The sequence below is a fragment of the Neofelis nebulosa genome, chromosome 9, assembly GCF_028018385.1.
Source record: "Neofelis nebulosa isolate mNeoNeb1 chromosome 9, mNeoNeb1.pri, whole genome shotgun sequence".
In the NCBI taxonomy this organism is placed as follows: Eukaryota; Metazoa; Chordata; class Mammalia; order Carnivora; family Felidae; genus Neofelis; species Neofelis nebulosa.
The window spans coordinates 71,367,113-71,388,865 of record NC_080790.1 but is presented as its reverse complement, the minus strand read 5'-3'; the positions used below and the strand labels follow the sequence as shown (position 1 = coordinate 71,388,865).

The following is a 21,753-nucleotide window of genomic DNA, read 5'->3' as shown; positions in this document are numbered from 1 at the left end:
GGCATGGATATAAACTAGAGAATTTATCAGATTAAGAAATGCAAAATCTTGAAAAAAAAATAAAAGGAAAACTCATCAGGAAAACTGCATACTTCTTTAAAACACCCTGCTGCATACCCAAATGAAAGTGCTAACTGGATACTCTCAGAGTACTATGACATTGAACTTCCATATTTGCTCTGAATATATTTTTTAGAACAGGACTGCAACCAGAGTGATGTGCTTTATTCTGTGTAACTATCCATACTTTAGATAATCCGATCTTAAAGTAAAATTAGAGATTTCAGAACCCTAAATCATCTCAGTTTTAAGAAGCATCAGAAATACCACTTCTGTTTAGCAGCCCTGCATCCTGTAGTCATCTAGAAAAATATGCTATGATGACCAGATGGTAACTAATAGCCAAGACAGGCTGAACCACATAAATAATTACATGTACCAATGTTAGTCCAATGGCAACTCATATAATCAAAACAACTGTGCAGAACTGATGTCCAAGTCAGTAAATGTCACTGCCGTATATTTTACCACACAGTAAAAATCACTTCTTTAACATTTACTTAAAAGTTTTATTTCTAGTTACTAATTCCCAGACATATTTCATAATACTTTTTGCACCAATATAGTTATATGAAAAAAAACACACACCAAATATGTACATGACTATATAGCAAAGTCCATAATGGGGTCACATTATATAATACATTTGACCTAGAGATCCCATAACTAAAAGGGGTCTAGTATTTTTACTTTCTCTCTCTCTGTCTCTGTCTCTCTGTCTCTCTCTGTCTCTCTCTGTCTCTCTCTCTCTCTATCTCTCTCTCTCACACACACACACACACACACACACAAATGGCTACCAGATTCATACAAGCTTCATGTAAAACAATATGGACATAACCACATATCTTGGAAGTACATTGGAGAAATAAACTTTCTACACTACTTCAGTTCCAATCCACAAATCCCATAGATATCAAGTTCACAAAAATGACAGACAGCAGTTTATTCTTATCTGCCTGTATACTTAGTGATTAACAGAAAATTTGCTTAGTAACCATCATCTTTTAGTGATAAAATGTTTTTATTATAATTGCTACTATTGATTAATAATATTATTTGTCATGGAGTATAATACTTTAAGTTGAATTTGAAAATGCCCCTCATTTATGAATCCATACCCATCTTACCACCCACTCTCAGCCAAGTATCAGAATGTAGTATTAACTATAGTTTCTTCTGCCAGAATGGAGATACAAAATTCATATATGTAGTCACTTGAAATTCTTAATAACTATATCAGTTAGCTCCCAATTCTTGGCCAATTTTCTTCTTAATGAAGAAACTTTTTTTTTTTCTTCAGAAAGTAAATTGGAAAATGATGACACTAGGACAAAATTCAGATCTTCTAAATTTAAATGCAGTATTTTTTTAAAAACCTTGCCTCTTAACATACTATAGTGGAAAAGCAACAGTACTGCAGATACTTATTAATTAAGTGACCCTGGCAGAACCATTGCCTCTCTAAATCTGCTTCCCTGTCAGCAAAATGGTTATCATGAGCCCTGCCAGGGTTATGATGTTGATTAAATGAGACACTTTACATGAGGGCTCTGTGGAAATGTATACTTAAAATATAGCTGTTTTTACTAAGTTTCTGTCTAAAGCTTGAGGGAATTCATTCTTAGATGATCCACATGGAGAAAAGATCTTGCATTTTGTGAGAGAAAGGAATATTTAAAAGGCTATCACCAATTTCTGCGCAGAGAGATATTTGACACCCCATACAGACCAAAAACAAAAACAAAAACAAAAAAACAAAAAAATAAGAAACAAACAAAAACTGGCGAAGAAGACCAGGTAAAGGAAACAGGTGTCTTTTCTAAGAGAGATTCCTCAGAACCTCAGCTGAAAGGCAAGTGTCCTGATCCTGGCCCCCCACATGGTTCCTGTGCACCTAAGTAAGCCATTCTAACTCATGAAGAGGACAACACAATGGCTTAAGGGACCTGAAGACAATCTTTGCAAAAATATCTCCAGTTATGGTATGTTTAGGATCAATAAGCCTCTGGAAAAAGACAACAGGAGTATGAGGATTTTGAGATTCTTTTAATCTAAGGAATCTTAGAACTCAAAGTTGGAAATGATCTTAGTCCAATTAAAAATATGAATGACAAAAAACAATATAAAAAGCCATGCTCAACATTATTGTTAAGATCATAGCACATAAAATAACCAATTGTGTCTTTTACTAAGAATGAGGCACACAATGTTGTGTAAATGAGGCTCTGACAGCTGTCTATGAGGATAAACACCATCACTGGATGAATCAGAACTGGAACTCATGTCTCCTGGGTTCAAGTCTGTTTTTTCCACTTCATGTTGTCTTCTCCCTGAAATCTCTTCTAATTTTTTAAAATTTTATTTTATCATGGTAAGAACACTTAACATGAGATCTACCTGCTTAACGAATTTTTTTTTTAACATTTACTCATTTTTGAGAGACAGAGCATGAGCAGGGGAGGGGCAGAAAGAGAGGAAGCCCAGAATCCGAAGCAGGCTCCAGGCTCTGAGCTGTCAACACAGAGCCAGATGCAGGGCTCGAGCCCACTGGCCATGAGATCATGACCCGGGTTAAAGTCAGACACTTAACTGAATGAGCCACCCAGGCACCCCTTAACAAATTTTTAAGTGTGCAATACAGTATTGTTACTATAAGCACAATGTGCTACAGCTGTAGCACCTATTCATCTTGTACAACTCAACTTTATGCCCACTGATTAGCAACTCCCCAGTCCCTCTTTTGCCCAGCCTCTGGCAACCACCATACCCTTCCCGATTCTATGAAGTTGACTATTTTAGATACTTCATATAAGTGGAGTATTTGTCGTCCTGTGACTGGCTTATTTAACTCAGCATAATGTCCTCAAGGTTCACCCATGATATAACATACCAAAGAAGTATGTTCTTCTTTGTTGAGGTTGAATAATATTCCCTTATATGCATGTAGTATATTTTCTTTATCCATTCAATGAAAATCACACTGAGATATCACCTTACACCTATTAGAATGGCTATTATCGAAAAGACAACAAATCTTGCCAAGGATGTAGGGAAAATGAAATCCTTGTACACCACTGGGAGGAATCCAAAATGGTGCAGGCATTGTGAAAAATAGATGGAAGTTCTTTAAAAGAAACACACACACACATACACACACACAACAAAGCAACAACAACAACAACAAAACTATCACATGATCCAGCAATGCCACTTTTTTGTATTTATCTGAAAAATCTAAAATCAGGATTTGGAAGAGATATTCGCACTCCCATGTTCATTAGAGCAGTCTTCAAAACAGCCAAGATGTGTAAACAACCTAAATGTCTAATTTTTTTTAAAACAAACATTTATTTGGGGCCTATTATAGTCTGGGCACTTATCAAACCCATGGTCTCATTTATTCTCCACTGAGATATAACTGATATTTTCATTTTACAGACTGAGAAAACAATCTTAGTGAGGACAAATAGTTTAGTAAATTTATACGATGCTAGAAAGTGGCAGCGGCCAGATTTTCACATAGATATGCTTCTGTGAATTATCTTCACCAGATCAGGCTGCCTCAATTATTTTTACAGCGGTATGAATCTAAGTCAGTGAAGCTGCTGTCTTAAATACATTTGCCTTATCTCTTTTTGAAAAATAAAAGACTTTATATTTTGTTAGAAGAAATATACATAGCAACTTAGTGAAAGGCAATTATGCAAGGAGCCCTTTATACATCATTAATATTAAAGGACAAGGTAACACAATGTAGATAAAACCCACTGTGTTGATGTTTTTATAAGATCATTTCATGTTGAGCATCAGATGATTGCTACACACACATAAACTTTATGTTTTTTGCCTTTATGCTCAGAGGCTATTTGTTTGTAAAGAACAAGTTTTGTTTGTCTGCTTAAAGATTAACTGTTTCTAACAGTAGCTTGGATTTTTGGAACTAAACTGTAAATTTTCTGATGGTCCTGCCTTGGGTATCTTGCTCCTCCTCCCTTACCTCTATTCCCATTATCCCAATTACTATCCGGCCTTCCATGGTACCTGGTGCACAAATACAAAAACATGCACATACTATATATTTTCTGAAGCAATGGATGGACAATCAACAAAAATAAATAAATATATTAAAGTGGAGGGCAACCAAAAGTTACCCTCGAGTCTTGGATTACTTGGACCATGATTTATTAAAAACTTCTTCTAGAAATATTACCTGACCGTCTTATCTAAAATAGCATTGCAGTGATGTATGTTTTTGTCCAAAAAGTCAAAGTAAGAAAGAGGTGTAAGGTCGAAATGTCTCCTTCAGCACAATATTCATAGCCAAAAATGTTTTGGGTCACACGTATGAATTAATTACCAGAAAAGCTAAATTTTTCTTCAATGCTAAGTGAAGTATATTGCAAAAGGTTTTGCTAACTTTCTTGGTTGCTAGACAAAGGAGCAAAGGGATCGGTGTATCACTGCAACTTTCGTCCCTGAGAAAAACAAAAGAAAAACAAAACCCTCCTCAGCAGAATCAATGAAGTGACCAGTGGGGCATCAGTGAGGTGTCATCAGCCTCCCTTACAGCATTCATTGTTGTTACTACATGTTGGAAGCAAAATGCTATGCTCTGGTCCTTGCAATGATTCCATCTCCAAGAGATCAACCATTAAAGCACATGGTGGACCCTCTCAGTTGCTCTGGGCTATGGGTCACGAAGCCTTGATTCTAATTCCTCCTTGACTTTGATCAGAGATTTGGCTCCATTTTCCAGGGTACCTATGGTGTGCTTCAGTATCCTTATAAGGAAAATGTTAAACTCCCTCCAAAACTGACTGGTCCTCAGAGAAGTTAGTGTATGTACAGAAGTGCCTCAGAAAGAGAAATGTTATAAATTCAAGATATAATTATTATTCTTATATAACAGCACTGGGCTACTTCAATTATAAACCATCCTTTTAAAATCTGTTAACATTCCCTTCTGGGGAAGCCCTTTTGCCCTTTAACATTATAAGCTAATCATGACAGTATAATTTCCGGAGCTCATATTTGTGGGAGGAGAACGGCTGGCACTGGTAGGTTCAATTTTATGATGGCTTTCTCCTTCCTTTATCTCCGAAAACTACTGAGAGGCTCTAAGCTAATTTTTGAAAGTACGCAGAGGTTCCTAGGAAAGCCAAGAGTGGATATGGGAACCTGAGCACTGCGCTGACATCATTCTATGTTTGGCACAAATGGCACATTGCTAAAGAAATACTAACTGAACACACTGGTCTATTCTGAACTCTAGCCTGCTTTAAGTAGCATCCTTAATTATAAGCAGGCTTGTTTTTTTAATCATATATAGTCACACAGCTCTCTGTTTTTTAAAATAGAAATATAATTTTTTATGGAGGTGTTTTTCATCATTTATATTTTTAAGTATATGCAAAATAAAAATGGGATTCTGTGGTGATCTCAAAACCTGCTTCTTATATGCATTAAAAAAAAAAGAAAAGAAAAGAAAACCTCATCATAATCTCTGCAACTGGGTCAGCTTGCACAAAGATGCTCAGGGTAGCCATAAGCGCTTTCAGCACCCTGCAATCCTTGTAAGTGACACCTCATAATAGTGCAAATGAAGCATGGCAAGATGAGAAAATGAAGAAGAATGAACCTGGATAGTCGACCCAGCAGTTTTCAAAACATAGAGAGGTTAGATTCAATTTTATTCCCTAAAATACACCACACATGATTTTTCTTTTACACATTCAAGCATATACGGTGCTTTCCCTATTAAGAAAAAAAAATGCTTATGATTCCAAGAAATTCTAATACAAAAAACAGGCTGGCTCATTTGTTCATCAACATATGTATGTTTTCAATAGTCTCAAGTTTTGAACTAAACCTCATTTACACCTGCCTTGATTTTTAGCTAGGAATTTACCCTATCGTCAGTCACCTTTGCTGTTCCCCTTCACCCTCATCTATTAGGCTCAAAGATTATTTCCTTGTGGGCCCTTAGTCTAATTAGCTGAATATTCGGACAGTTTATTGACCCAGCAAATTCAACATCACCTCTTTCTTATAGGTTTCTTTTAAGCCACCACCCTGCCTGCCCAGCTCTCAGCCCCTCTCCATCCCCCACCCCTGAGAGGCTTATTTCATCTTTAACGTTCCTTGATTGTTCTCTAGCTAGAGTTAATTCCCTCTCTTCAAGTAAGGAAAGGGATAAAGTATGAAAGATTCACACCAGCTTTTATTTGGTGGAGAATGGCTGCTGACAGGTAAGTTTGTTACTCTGATTTAAAAAAAAAAAAAAGAAGAAGAAGAAGAAATCAGAGAGCTTCATCCAAAAGTATGTGTAAAAAGGGTGGAGAGAGTTTCAAAAACAAACAAATATGACCATACAATATAACCTTCAAAGGAAAGAGAAAGTTCTCTGACCCAAAAGAATAATACCAACCACTGCCCCCCACTGCCTTCTATCCTGTCTCTTTTTCAATGATACATGCTCCTAGGTTTTCATTCACATACAGAGACAAGCAATGTATTCTGGAGGGAAAAAGAAAGAAAAAGAAAGAAAAAAAAATGTTTGTAAAGACCAGCAGACGGCGCCTGACTGGGGTAGCAGCTGCAGTGGTCTGGGAGAGGAGCGCCCCGCTCTGCGGCAGGGCCCCTAGACGTTCTCATCTCCCCATTTCCCCAGGGCGCTCCCCGTTCAGCTGCCTCAGCCCTCGGGAGAGGCAGAGCCACAGTAAAGGAGAAGTTAATATGCACAGGAGATTTTTAGCCAAGTACTTCCCACTGGTACAATTAGGCACCCCATCCCCTCGAATACCCCCATCTGGCTCACTTCACCTACCCATGCTCTGTCTGCCCCTCCCACACCCCCACTGGTCTCCCTCCCATGGGACTCACCCAGTCGTGCACAAAGGCAGGGCAGTGGGTGAGAACTGCACTAGGTAAAAGGAGCAACAAGGTCCGGGAATACTGTGAGCAAGTGGTGAGAGCAACAGAAACTCCTTACTGTTTCACAGGGATCTAGCCCCTTGGCTAGTCTCTCAGCTCAGAAGCCCAGGTGTGGGGCATCATCCTCTTTTCATCCTAGCCACTCTTAACTGGAGAAAATTCTTGAGAGGAACCAGGGGAAGGAAGGGAAGAGATTCCTAGGACCTACAGTGAGGTAGGTCTCTAAGCCACTCCTAAAGAGGAGTTGTCAAGAGGATTTGTTCTCTCTTCAGTGAGGTTAAGCTACAAGCTAACCAGAATTGTCCTCAGACAGGAAGCCTATCCCTGGGGAGGAGGGCCATCCAGGTATAAGCAACAGCTGTTCAGGGGAGAAGAATTCCCTGGGGAGAGGGGCAAAGGATCTAAAGCTGAATGAAGTCTGAAAGAGGAAGGGGCCCTGCAAGGAAAAGGGGGCAGGGGAAGGAATAGAAGTGTCCACAACTTTTACCCTGTCTTTTCAAGTGGAAGACTTTACTTACACTGAGGGAGAATAAACACTGGTAGTGGGAAAGCCTCCCCAAAACAGTTTGATGCTTTATTTATTGGCAGTTCAGGGAATCTGAAATAGGCACTTCTCTGAAGATGAGAGGAATCTGGCCTTACGTTCTCCGCCACTCTGGAGAAGAAACCTACCAACCAAGGCTTTTCTCCACACTCTGCTCTTTACAAAGGAAGCTGAGGTCAGGAGAATAACTTCACTCTACTCTAACTTCTCCTCCAGGCAGACCTCCTGGCTTAGACCAGCCAGCCTTGACCCACCAGCCCTCTCTGGGAAGCACTCAACTCTGAGGAAGAAGGCAGCAGGCCCTCCTTCATCCCAACAGCCTTCAAAGAGGATCCCCAGGGAGATGGCTTTGGGTAGCCAAACCTCTCCCTGCCCTGTTTAAAAACAAAACAAACAAACAAACAACAACTCAGTCCAATCACCGAGAAAGAGAAGTGTGTATGTGTGGGGATGGAGCAAAGGGGATGGTATTCAGAGGTCGTCTCCGAGCCTGGCAGGGGGCTGGCCGGCAGCGGGGAGGGTGCCTCGGTGACCATCGTACCTTCTCCAGTTAAGGGAAGAGGTGGATGCTAAAGCAATTGCATCCTGCTGAGCGAGTCCTGGGACCACAACCGCTTCACTGTCACTGCAGTCTGGGCACACTTTGAAGGAATGTGCGAGCTGGAACCTCTCCCTCCCCCAGGCCTGGGAAAATGGGCAGGAGGTGGGGCAGCACACACAGCACAGACAAAAGGTTCTGCAGAGCCCTCCTCTCTGTGGCGCTCAGGTCCCTCGGCTGAGCGCGACGCCCCATCCGGCCACACCGAGTGACCTTCTGGGTAGCAACGCCCCCTTCCCGCGGGGCCCAGGCGCCCGGCCAGGGACGGTCGTTAATAGGCGCCCACATCTCTCCTCCCGGCACCCCGACAAGAAGCGCCCCTCCCACCCCTCACCACAAACACCCGCGACGCCTTCCCCCAGCCCCTTTCTATTGTCTTCAAAGAGATAAGTGGCTCCCACCAAACACACCCAAATGCACCTCCCTTTCTCGCGCTCCCATTTCTCTGAGCCTTAGGGGCCAAGAAGCGAGCGCAGGGCTGGAAGGGAGGAGACAGGGAGTAACCCGCGAGAACTTGGCACCTCAGACCCACCGTGTCCGCCTCGCAAGGATGCCGGTGACCTGTAGATTGCAATAGGCACTGAATGATGCTTGCTGCTGCCATGGAAATGGTGGATGTGGTGCGCTCCCAAACTGGACGCCCCCCATGCCACTCCTAGGAGGCCGCTGAGGGTGAGCGGGACTATCCAGAGCAGGGCCAGGCGCCCCCCTGCGCCGCCGCCGCCGCCTCCGCCCCCGGGCGAGCCCAGCTCGGCGCCGCACCGGAGCATCCTCTGGTACATGGCGGGGCGCCCGCCGAGGGGCAACCGCCGCGGGAGGCAAAGTTTGGGGCGCGGGGAGGGGCGAGGGCGCCGGAGAGCGGGCGGCTCCGGGTGGGCTGAGGGGCCGGCCGCCTCACCGCGCCAGGGCACCCATCCTCTCCCTCCTTCGGACAGTCTTCTCGGGGTCCTGGAGTCCGCCGTGCCGTGCGCCCCAAAGAATCCGAAACATAGCCGAGGCGAATGCAGCTGATGGGGGGGCTTGTCCGGGAAGGCGGCCCCGGGGAGCAGCGAGCGCGGAGCGAGCGGCTGCTCCCAGATTTCCAGGGCTCCAGGTTCTCGAGAGATACTCCCAAAGAGTTTCGGGCGAGAGTGCGTGCCGGGGGGTGGGGAGCGGGGAAATTGTTTAAAGCTCCTCCCGGAGGGTCCTCACTTCTACATGACAGCCATCCACCGCGATTCCACTAGGTAAATCCATTTAGCATCGTGTGTGGGGACTGGGGAGGCTACTTCGCCGGCCCGACCTCCTTTCAAGGGAGAAGCAGACCCCATGGAAACGAGGCGCCCCTTCCCTCCATCCAGCCCCGGCCGGCTCGCCCGATCGCGCCAGCCTCCCCCGGGCAGCGCGCGGAGCAGCGGCGCGCATCGCCTGCTCCCGAGGCAATCCCCGCGTCCGCCGCCTCCTGACACTTACGCCCGGCGAGGGGTTCAGAGGCAAGAGTGCACCTTATGGAGGAAGCGGGGGATCGAACGGGGGAAAGGGAGCTGAGCAAAAGAGGAAGCAGACGAAGGAGTGGGGCGGGGGTGGGGGGGGGGGGGGGAAGAAGAAAAGAAAAAGAAAAAAGAAAAAAGAAAAGAAAAGAAAAACCACACACGCTGGCGAAGCGAGGGGCTCTATGCAAATCTGCAGTCTCCAAACAGCAAATCACTGAAGCTCGGATGCAATGCAGAGGACGAGCCTATGTAACGAGGGAGGCTGGTCTAGCTTCCCACAAAAATCGCCCTGCTTTGCCTCTCTCGTGCATTCTCCACACATCAAAGGGACACGTGTACTGCGATGCGGGGAACACCTAAAAAGCAACTCTCCCTCCTCTGCCAGGTGATCCCTCCGTCTGAATTACAACGGCAAATGGCACCCTTCCCCTACCCCTATGGTTTAGATGTAACCAGTGTCTTGAGAGCTCTTAAAAGGGAAAGAATTCGGCTCTTTTTATTGGACCAAACTTGTTCTGCCAGGTGTTCAAACCCAATCTTCTAAATATGGCTTGACACCATCTATTCAAGCATCAGTTTTGGTCGTCTGTTAATTACACATATCACTCATAACAAAGAGTCCTCGATCCCACTACAATACCATATCTCATATAAGGCAGTGGAAATGCAGGGAACCAAAACACAGGAAGAGGAAGGAAAAAAAAAAAAAAAGTGACTCCGGCAGCCAAGGGAGAGACAGAAAAAGAAAGAATGAAAGAGAGGAAGAAGGAGACAGGTGGTAAAGAGGAGGAAAGCAGAGGAGAGAAATAGTGTGAATGAGATTGCTTGTACTCCAAGACCCCCTACAGAAGCCTAGCTGTGATGATCTTTTGTAAGGGTGGAGTTCCGCCTTTCTCTCATGCTTTCTCATAAGGAAAATAGCACTAGGAAATAAAAACTCCTAAATCTAGTGCCTCCAAGGAAGATAAGATGTTTATACCCTCTTGGTGAAATGCAGCATCTTTAACTGAAAGCTGCAATGTCCTGGATGGGAGACCAGCAAAGCCAACATGCACCTAAAAGTAAAAATCTAGGACAGCAAGTGGAGTTGGCAAGGAGGACCACAGTCAGTGGAGGCTAGCAGACAGGATTTAGGACTATGACTAAAATACTCCCCTGGTTTCCAAAAGATGACAAAAACCATGACATGTCTAGTGGCTGAACATTTTGTCTTTATTCCTACTTAAAAACAAAGGAAAACAACTCTGAAAAAGCACTACTTCTCACTGGCTCCTCACTGTCTATGTAATCCCTTAAATCAACAAATACAAAGTCATGTATCAGGAAGATAAAAAAAAAAATGCTAGGAGGATTTGATTCAAATCAGCCATTCACAGAAGTGGCCATTTAGACTTGTATATTGCATCCTAGTTCCTAGGGTCCACCCCTGGGTCACTGTGTAACCACGGTCCAGGGGCCAACAAATCAAATCTGTAGCAATCCAGCATCTCACATTCCTGTCAAGTTTATGTGATTCTAACTAAAAATAATAATAATGATTCTTCAGTAGTTCACTAACTGAAACGGCTTAGCCATGCTAGAGAATATGCTTTTATCTTCTTAAATACACCATGTCTCCCAACTTCCCACAGCTGCTCAAAGAGCAACAGAACCCAAATTCAGCACCTTCCACTGTGTTCTGTTCCCACCCGTGCCCCCAGGCCATTTCCTCTTCATTTTGTTATTTTTCAGCATGTGTATTTTAATTCATTAGCCAAGGGTTGTGAATATTCATTTTTAATACATCAAGTAAGCTTCAAAAGGAAAAGAAGAGGAAAACCATCCTGACAGTATGGAGTTAAGACTCCTGGTAATACTTTGATGGAGACATCTCACAGCGTCAGTATGGACAGAGTACTGGATTAGGACGTAGGAAACCTGTGCTGCATTCTTGGCCCTGCCATTTACCGGTTATGTCACATTAGTCACTTGGCCTCTCCCTGAGGCTCCATAGCTTCCTTTATAAAATAGTCATGTTCCTATCTTTCCTAACAATCCCACAGGGCAGGAAGGCTATAACGCAATATTTAATGTGAGAGTACTTTAAAATATATCATATGCTCCCCACAATTAAGGCGTTATGTCTCTCCTCCCATATAGGTCTAACATATTTGAGCTGATTAGTCTGCATAGTTCATTCATTTCCCTTCCTCTATTGGAAACATAGAGTACTGTGTGCTCATATGCTCATATGTGGTGTAGATCTGTCCTTCCCTCTCCATCCAGATGGGAGATTCCTGAAGGGGAGAGGAGTCAAGTCTTCATCTGTACTCCCGTGAGTGCTGAGCATATGTGAAATATAAATTAGCCTCTTGGTGCATACAGTCAATTCTTATTATACATCGTACTTATGGTCTATAAAGTCACTACAGACACTGAATTAGGGAATACTGAACCGTTGCTCCTAGGGCTTAGGTTCCTACAAGCCTCGGTCACAGCATTTTCATCAACCAATCAATACATAACCTCATTTTATGTGGTTTTTTTTTTTCTGTTTAAAGACATCTTATTTAATATATTTGGTGTCTCATTAACACTGAACTCAGCGTCAACATCACTAGAATTCAAACCTGAATAAAGTTTATCTAACGTACCTACTTTCTTTGAAAGGAATATGACAGCCTTCTTAAGCTTAGGAACATTAGATAGCACTTCAGCACTATGTTCAAGGGCCATTTTGAACAGCAAAATCACCAAAACCAAAACAAACAAAAAAACACAAAAATGTGAAAAACATGGCACTAAATAGAACACAGAAAGAGCACTCGTTTATAGTATAAGAGCTAAAACGAGAAGGCAGAGTGTTGCCTTGTTTGACCTCAGCTGGAAGCTGGGTGTTAGGGACTCAAATTTTTTGCCACCCGGTGCATGTCTGTTAATGACCACCATAGTGCCACTATTATTGATTCGGGGGTTACAAATTTTAGTGAAGATGTGAATTCATATCTGAGATTAATGAGGATTTACTGAGTTTGTTATTCTCTTAAAAAATAGAGAAGGATGGAGCTGGGACTTTGGACAGTGATTTATATAAATTAAAGCCATAGGAGTAGAGTAAGTAAAGAATTCTGATGAACCTTCCCAAGAGCATTCCATGAAGAAGAGGGTCTCCTTCCTGTCTCACATTGTCTCCAGCCTAGGGAGATAAAGGTAGGGTTAGGGAAAGGATAAGCCAGAAATCTCAGTTTTACGGGAGTCTCAAGAGCTAAAGAGGAAATATTTACAGCTGCCTTGAAAGAAGAAACTGTAGCTGCAGTTTTCAGGCAGATGTCTAGGGCACCTTCGTGATACCTGGGAGGATTGGGGTGGATGCTGTGATACTGATGCTGCAGTACTCCTTACAAATGGTCATAATTTGGCGGAATAAGGGGCCATTCTCTGCCCAGAGAATGGTGGAAAGTCTTGTGAACAAACTTTTGCCCAATCTGACTGGTGCTTATTCATTCTGTCTCCAGCTGGTCAGTCCTTGTGGTTGGAACTGCATTATTTAAAGGAAACTGAGGCAGCCTCTAACAAATTGTTGTCAGGTGAGTTTAGAATTGGTTGGAGGAGACATGGTGCTTGGCTGCTTATAATTTACTCTTAAATATTTCAGCATAAACAGTGTAATATAAATGTGTGTTAGTGTTCTGTGTCCCAGGAGAGTCAGCTGCCTTCATCGGGAATTTATGCTCCAATGTCTCAACCAGAATTATAGAAGCCAGAGGTGGCTTCTAGAAGCCTTGGCTATCATCATCTCCAAGCATGATATGGCATTGCTCATTAATTACAATGTATGTTGAAAAAAAGGTTATAATTTGCAAAATAAATGACTTGTCAACTGGCATAATGGAGGTTAGAAATGGGTTCTCTTTGGTAAAGTTATTAACAGTCAAGATCAGTGGATTGGCCAAAATATTTTATAGACATGCTTTGCTTCCACTTGAACAGAGTATGTGAATCTAAGAGGCCTTTCGTCCTTTACCATAAGGAATGGTGCCATAATAATAGTACTAAGAACTAACACATTTGTAACTGGCACAAGTCTTAGAGATGTAAATGTATTTGTTCATTTAATCATCACAAACCCATATGAAGTGGGTGCTATTTTTGATCCTTAACAGACCTTAGTCACCTAATTCTGACAGATGATGAGCTGGTTCCTGCCATATTAGCAAAATACTGCCATATTTGCACAACTTTTTTTTGCAAGACATTTTTCATGTACCGAACAGAACCAAGAGCTGGAACTTCATCAAGCTTCCAGAACAGGCTATAAGATTTTGTGTCTACTTATTAATAAATGTCTGCTTTTGTAGCAGAAGTGGGTTTGCATTTGCATTCACTATGGCCTGCACTTTTGGGAACTCTTGAAAGAGTGGTTAACCCTACCCTGCCTCTAACAACGGTGGTTACTGGGATTTACGAAAAGAACCTAATAGCTATGCATGGAAGATTGTCCTAGACCCATTCACAGGTAATAATGTATAATGAACAAGAAATCAGGTAGCCTAACTTGGACAACGGTGTTAAGAAATGGGAGATGGGGGGGGGGGTGCCTGGGTGACTGAGTTGGTTAAGCATCCAACTTGGCCTCAGGTCATGATCTCATGGTTCTCAGTTCTCGGGAGTTTGAGCCCTGCTTCAGGTGAGTTCTATCCCCACTTGGGCAGGAGCTCAAGCCCTACTCTGGGCTCTCCACTGATGGTGACAGTGCAGAGACTGCATGGGATTCTCTGTCTCTCCCTGTCTCTCTGCCCCTGACTCACTTGTGAGCGTGCTCTCTCTCTCTCTCTCTCTCTCTCTCTCTCTCTCAAAAATAAATAAATAATGTAAAAAGTAGAATATCTTTAAAAAAAAGAAAGAAATGGGAGATGGGTTTGAAAACTGAGGAGGTGGAAACAAAGGAAATGGAGGGAAAGAGGAGAATGAGTGGAAAGCGGAGTGTGCAGAGAAATGGAAAAGGACAGGTCATTTCAAATTATTTTTTCATTTTCCAAAAATCAACCCTTCTGTCTCAAGGAACAGGATGGTTGTCAGGCAGACACTTTCAACCTTTTCGTGTTTTCCTTAAACTTAATTGGAAATTCCTACAGCTCAGTATTAAGCTATTTAAACAGAAAAGTAGACACTAAAAGCAGCAGAGTAGAAGTATATTAAAACCCAAAGGCAGCACCAATCTTTTAAAAATTAAAAATGAAGAGGGTGTCAGTCGTGCATTTTGCATTTCTACTAATGCCAGCACAATCAAAAGACAAGCAGACCCCACAACCATCTGCAGGCATTTCTGAGTTGGGACCCAGAGTGCAGAAAGAGGTAAAAATTCAAAAGACGGTGTCCTCTGTGAAGCTACAGAGACAAGTCTCTGACCCCGTTACCTTTCTGGGTTAGTGCAGGTCCCTTATGGGCATTCTGAGAAAGGATCTGAATAAGAGAGCAGGAGCATTGAGAGTAAAGTAAAACCAAATCAACCAACTAACTAACCAAACAATGAAACCATTAAAAAAAAATGCTGGGGCTGAAAGCATTCCTGGAGATATTGTAGGGCAATCTCTTCTTTATTCAGATGATAAACTTGAGGCCCACAGATATAATAATCTTACTGAAAAGTCAGGTTTATTTAGGAAGTGTTTTCTTATCTGGAAGCATACTTTCATCTCCCACCACATATAGATCTAGATTGGCAAATTCAGTCAGTGTAGCTATTACATAGAACTTCCATATTGGAAGTTGGGTTCCAACACAATACTTCCTTCACTCAAATTGAATTAAAGCCTAGATGTGCAGTTTGTTTTGTGAAGCATGATTAGATTTATTCAATCAAGGTTAGTTGTATTTAGGACTGAAGTATTTTACCATCTGTATCTTTTCTCTTGCTCTATTTAATAAAAATTTCACTTACAACATCCTACCTAAAATTTATTGCCTAAGCACCCAGGTGGGGTTATAGAAGTCTCACTGCAATAGCGTACTTAAGTGTTGTGGGTATTGCTTAAGCATAAACCAATCATATGTCATCTTTCAATGATTGTCATCATAATTGTTTATACAGTTATTTCAACCAACTTGTGTTGCTGACACACTCTTCCAAAGGTTTATACTATGTGGTTTGAATATATTCGTAATGCAGTAGACCACGTGGCTTGAATGCCAGACTGAGTCTGAATCCATTGTTATTATTCATGTGACAGTGGGTTTAATGGACCCTTGCCCCAGTTTCCTCATCTGTAAAATGATTATAACACTGTGTGTAATGGAATTGGAACAGTTTCTAAAATATATTAAGCACTAAATGAAAGTTACTGTCATTTATTCATATGTACAGGTTTTAGATAGGTGCTACAAACATAATGATAATGAGCTGTAAGTGATTTTTAATTTAGCCCTATTTTAAACTCTTCCCTATTCAGTCTACAGTCCAGTTTGGCCACCTCCCCAGTAATTTCTTAGTTTGGTCTCTATTTCTCTGTGGTGCTCAAACTTTAGAGTATGGAAAATACTAGGAGGACTTGTTACATCATAGATTGCTTTGCTTCTGATTCCCTTGATATATAGAGGTTCTGAAAATTTGCATTTTTAACAAGTTTCTAGGTAATGCTCACATTGCAGGCCCAGGGGAACCAGATTTTCAGAACCACTGCTCCATCTAAATGTCAAAGTCTCTGCCAGAGATTTTATTAACCAACACAGGGCAAGCTTTCTAATTAAGCTCCTTACAACAACCTCACATTTTAGCAGTGTACTCAGCACAGACAATAGGGCTGTTCCCAGATCTCTTCTTTAAAGGATTCTTTAAAGACTTCAAGGTGTTTGCTATATAACCCCACATGTCACCATCTCACACCTTTCCTTTACCCTGCTCAGAAAATAAAAAAATAAAAATGAATTTAAAAGTTCTTTTCCTTCCCATCTCTTGTACTTGAACCCTTCTTCAGTTAGCCTTCCCAGTGGCTAGAAGCAGGAACTCAGACACTGCACTAGGGTTCAGTTCTGACTCTATCAACTTATTAGCCATGCAGCCTTATACAGGTTATTTAAACTCAGTTTTCATGTTTTTAAAAGAGCTGGAAAATTGTTGAGTTGTTGTGAAAATTAAATGAATTGACAGATGTAAAGTACTTAGGATAGTGTCTGGCACATAGTATATATGTATCAGCATTTACTTATTTTTCAGTTTTATTTACTTCCCTACTTAATTTATTGAAAGGGTTATTCTTTCCACCTCTTTCATGACATGGGGAAATAAATGAAAATTTATGAGAACGTTTCCATATAAAACCTAACACTGGCCATCCAAGAGTCTGTACCATAAAACAAACAAAAACACAACAAAAATACAAGTCCGTTTCAGGTCCTGTCTTATCAGGCCTCCACTCTGAGCAGCATCAGCTACAGGAAAGATCAATGATCCAAAGTGACAACCTGCGAGCTGTCTGCCCGCACTCACCAGCAGTCTCTCCTGCAGATCCATCACTGCAGGAGATAGAAGCATAGGATTGTTGAGAATGGAGCTAAACTTGGCAGGACAACTACAAGGCAAGTTAGGATGACATAAAAACTGAAATATAAGGGCACCTGGGTGGCTCAGTCAGTTAAGTGTCCGACTCTTGATTTCGGCTCAGGTCATGATCTCATGGTTCATGGGTTCAAGCCATGCATCTGGCTCTGTGCTGTCCAGAGCCTGCTTAGGATTCTGTCTCCCTCCCCCGCTTGCTCTCCATCTCTCTCTCTCAAAATAAATAAAAATAAACTTAAAAAAAAAGAAGCTGACACATAATTTGCAAGTTCCTTAGTAAATATAGATATTCAAATCTGGAACTGGACATCATACACATACCATAAATTCGATTTTCTGAATGTCCAAGCACTTAGAACATAAACTGATTTGACCTATCTTTATGAATATATGTTCTGGAACATATATTGCCATTTGGGTGTACAGAAAGGTATTTAATCATGAAATCTGAATTGAATCTCTAAATAGGTTTTTCTGGGATCTATAATCTAATCCCTTTTCAATTCACGAAAAATATATTAGATTACACATTTTGTCAAGAGTGATTTTTTGATGTCAGTATTATAGTTATTATGACTATCTTGCTACAAATACCTGTTTTCCAGGTAAAGTCAAAGTTCTTTAGCATGGCATATTAAGCCCCTCAAAATCTGCCTCCATACTACCTCTATTGTCTTATATTTATCACAGCTTCTGTCCCTTCCCCCACAAACAGCCTTGCCTCCAACCACACAAACTTCTCTCTTCTCTAAGCACACTGCACACTTTTTCACTTCTTTTTTTTTTTTAATTTTTTTTAACGTTTATTTATTTTTGAGACAGAGAGACACAGAGCATGAATGGGGGAGGGTCAGAGAGAGGGAGACACAGAATCTGAAACAGGCTCCAGGCTCTGAGCTGTAAGCACAGAGCCCAATGCAGGGCTGGAACTCAGGGAGTGCGGGATCATGACCTGAGCCGAAGTCGGACGTCTAACCGACTGAGCCACCCAGGCGCCCCAACTTTTTCACTTCTTTGCCACTGCCCATGCTTTTTCCTCGGTTAAAAAAAAAATCTTTTCTCCTTCTTCTCTCCAAATCTCATTCATTCTTCTACTAATTTTTAATACATATATCTCTGTTGGAACTTTCTCTGAACTTTGTGATATTTGCTACTTTCTCAAGTATAGACTATCACAAATACCTTTAAAAAATACCTAGGATATATAACATAGTATATCCACATTATTACTGTGCTGAACGAATAAAGTATCAGAGTAACTGGTTAAGTCTATCCCCATGTTTAGGAGTTTAACCAAATATCAACAGACAAAGGAAACAAATCATTTTCAATTTATCCTTACAGGCTTTTGGTTAGTTCTTTTATTGCCTAAGATATATAAGAAATTTAGGTTGAACTCTGGTTTGAATGCTAAATAAATTGGCTTTGAAGAATAAGGGAATTCGTTGTCATATTTTCCTACTCATGCTATAAACAGATGTCTTTCTTTCTTACACTATGTAAAAGGAAAAAGAAAAAAAAAATACCACCAAGCCAAGATTCTGGCTGCCAGGCTGAATTGCAGAGCAAACATTTGTAGGCAACTTATAAATCCTTGAAAATAGGATTTTATAATGGAAATACTGGCACCATTTTAACTATAACCATTCAAATAACATCACTATAGCAGAACTTATAATCTAATATACTTGTTCTGGGATGGATGAGAGATTAAGTTATAGGTGTCAGAAAAACTTTCAGTGGCTCCATTCAAACCGCATGATCATTCCGGAGTTGAAATCTCTTGGAATATTTATTTCAAAATGAGTGTTATATGCTCCCAAACATTTATTCTTAAAAGATATATTATATTTTTTATACTTGTAAAAGAAAAATATGACCTCTGAGGCATTTCAAAAAATCATTAATCACTGGTGCTTTTTTTTTTTTTTTGTCTTCTTTTTCTTTGATGAAAGAATTACTTTCCTCAGATTTTCTCTGTTCTATTGCTGAGATGATTCCCCAAGAGAACTTTGTGTTTATCTTGACAGGTGTTAGTAGATCTGTGGACCTCTGTGGAATTGTTCTTAGTTGCATTGAGGTACAGTAGAAAACATTACATCTGCAAACTAATGAACTTACCTTACTGCATTCTAAATAAAATAAACCACACAGAGAGTGAAATTAATCTACTAATGTCTTTCTAATGAAGCTTTCATTAGGCATATGGCATGGTCTTCAATATTTAACACATGATAGTATGAATACAAAGAATATCTGATGATTTTTAAAATGCATACCTGATGATTGCCTCATATATTATTTTCCAGTGAACAAGTTTACCCTCATTTTACTTTAGGTGCTTAATCAAAGAGCTACAAGAAACATTTCAAGTATTTTATATCCAAATGAAGAAAAGAAGTAAATGTCTCATCTACCTTTACCCTTAAATAATTAAAACTAGATTTGGTATCCTACTTTTTTTTTTACATTTATTTGAGAGAGACAGAGATAGCACAGGTGGGGGAGGGGGTGAGAGAGAGAGAGAGAGAGAGAGAGAGAGAGAGAGAGAATCCCAAGCCGGCTATGTGCTGCCAGTGCAGAGACTGATGTGGGACACGAACCTACAAAGCCATGAGATCATGACCTGAGCCAAAACCAAGACTCAGATGTTTAACTGACTGAGCCACCTAAAGGCTCCCGTGTTGTAATTTTTAAGAGTGGAGAAAGCTTTCAATTTTCTGTGCAGTGTAAAGTTTCACTCACTAATACAATTTAGGAGGGACATATTAAGAATGAAACTACTTTGGTCCAATTCACAATGTTTTGCTTTAAAATAATGCTACCTACTAGCACAGCAAATGCCAGCTTCAATTGTGGTGAAATTTGTATACTTTAATGGCCAATGGAAGATCAACTGCCAACACAATCAGTATGCTTTCATATTGGCAATACTTTGATTGTCATTTGTCAAGGAAAAAAAAAGATAAACCATCTATGTCAAAAAAAAAAATCCTCAGTTTTGGAGCATGTGCTGTTCCATCTATTATCTGTAGTATCATACAGAGGAGCCACACATGTGTGATATCCTCATTGTTATATTATGCCAAAGTCTTAATTTCTCATTTCAGGTTCCCATGTAAATTACCTCCTGCTTGGGTATAATCACAGTTGTCCAACTGAGACCTGAAGCTCTTATCAGTCATGCATTTTACTGTTAACTATTTAAATTTACTTATTTCAACTATTATTTACTGCCAAGCAGTAAGAGGTAAAAGAAAAAAAATACAGACATGGTAAAAGAAGAGTAAAGGTGGGTCTTTTCTCCTTCCACAGTAGCAGCCAGAAACAGTATGAAAGCAATGGATCATGAAGAAAAGCAATTTCCTACTTGAGGGATTAGACAGCACCCTTTTTTGTACTGTTAAATCAAAGTTTTAGTTATGTTTTCAAGTAATACTGATTTTTTTTTCAATTTACATGAATGGTCTCTAGAGAAACTGCAAGAGACCCCCAAACACATACCCTTTCAGCCAATCAGTAGAAGAGAGAGAAGGGGGAAAAAAGCCTTCCTTTATGCCTTACTGCTTTGAGCAAGCCTTTACACAGCATGGGGGAAAAGGGAAAGAAAAAGAAAGAAACAAACAAAAATCAAAACTGCTACACAAGCTAAAGATATTCGGCTTGACAAGGAGGAATCTGAACTAATACATGAGGCCTTTTTCTTTTCTTTCCTTGGGAAAAATATAGGTGATTTCCATTTTCAAGCAGCTCCCATTTGCTAGCATTTGAAAATTGAAAACTATGTAAATTTCAGCAAATGTTTGCTTTACCTTTTAGGTTCACAAGAATATTAACCACTGCTATCAGTCAGTATTACATTGTGATTTGCAGAAATCTGTAGTATAAAACCGTACCCTGGAATATTATGTGAAAATCTTAATTTAAAATGCATTTACATTCCAGGAGCAGTAACACACACTCTTAAATAATAAGAGCAAATAATAGTCCCATGTATAAAACGTGAGGAAGGAAACTCATGAGCCTGTTTTCACAGATCCTGCCCCGCCCCTTTATTTAAGGTTTATTGCTTATATGAGTCATGTTTAAAGAAGCTGCACATTTCCTATGCTAAAAACTGTCATGTCACATAATTAAGAACAAAAAGTCCCATAACTAAATAACTAAATAATAATAAGGGTTGTGATAAAACCTTACAATTTATTTCAACCTATTCCTTAGTTGTCCAATTTTATCTGCCTAGAATTCTACCCTTCACACTGTTAACAGATACCTGAGCTACAGTGGCTGATCAGTGGACAAAGCTCTAGCTTTTATTTTAAATGCCCATCCTCTCTTTTTTTCTTTTTCCAATTTGTCAAAATACATATGTTTTTAAACTCAACATCCTACAGAGACATTAAGAGCAAGAGAACAAGTATGTTAACATGGTAGATATTTTCTATTTTATATAAAATGAGAAATATTTTCTAAATTTGGTGTGATAATATATTGCATAAACTAGGAAATTATTTATGAAAATTAAAGGGATTAAAAACTAATCCATAGAACCCAAATTAGAAGATCACAGGGCTATAACCCAGCAGATTAAAATTTGACTGTTACAATC

At 40.6% G+C, this 21,753-nt stretch overlaps 1 protein-coding gene across 24 annotated transcripts in view; it reads right to left on the bottom strand.

Moving 5' to 3' along the window:
• NRXN1 (neurexin 1) overlaps window positions 1-21,753 on the bottom strand; it is a 1,145,650-nt gene that overhangs the window by 420,103 nt on the left and 703,794 nt on the right. For 2 of the 24 annotated variants that reach the window (XM_058684144.1, XM_058684147.1), the window contains exon 1: window positions 8,671-9,993. The exons of 20 other annotated variants lie outside the window; for them this stretch is intronic. In XM_058684144.1, the coding sequence (XP_058540127.1) occupies window positions 8,671-8,920 (250 nt within the window). In that variant the 5' untranslated portion in view covers window positions 8,921-9,993. Of the gene's footprint in view, window positions 1-8,670; window positions 9,995-21,753 lie in introns of those variants that run through there. 2 more of the 24 variants (XM_058684145.1, XM_058684146.1) reach the window with 2 other exon arrangements.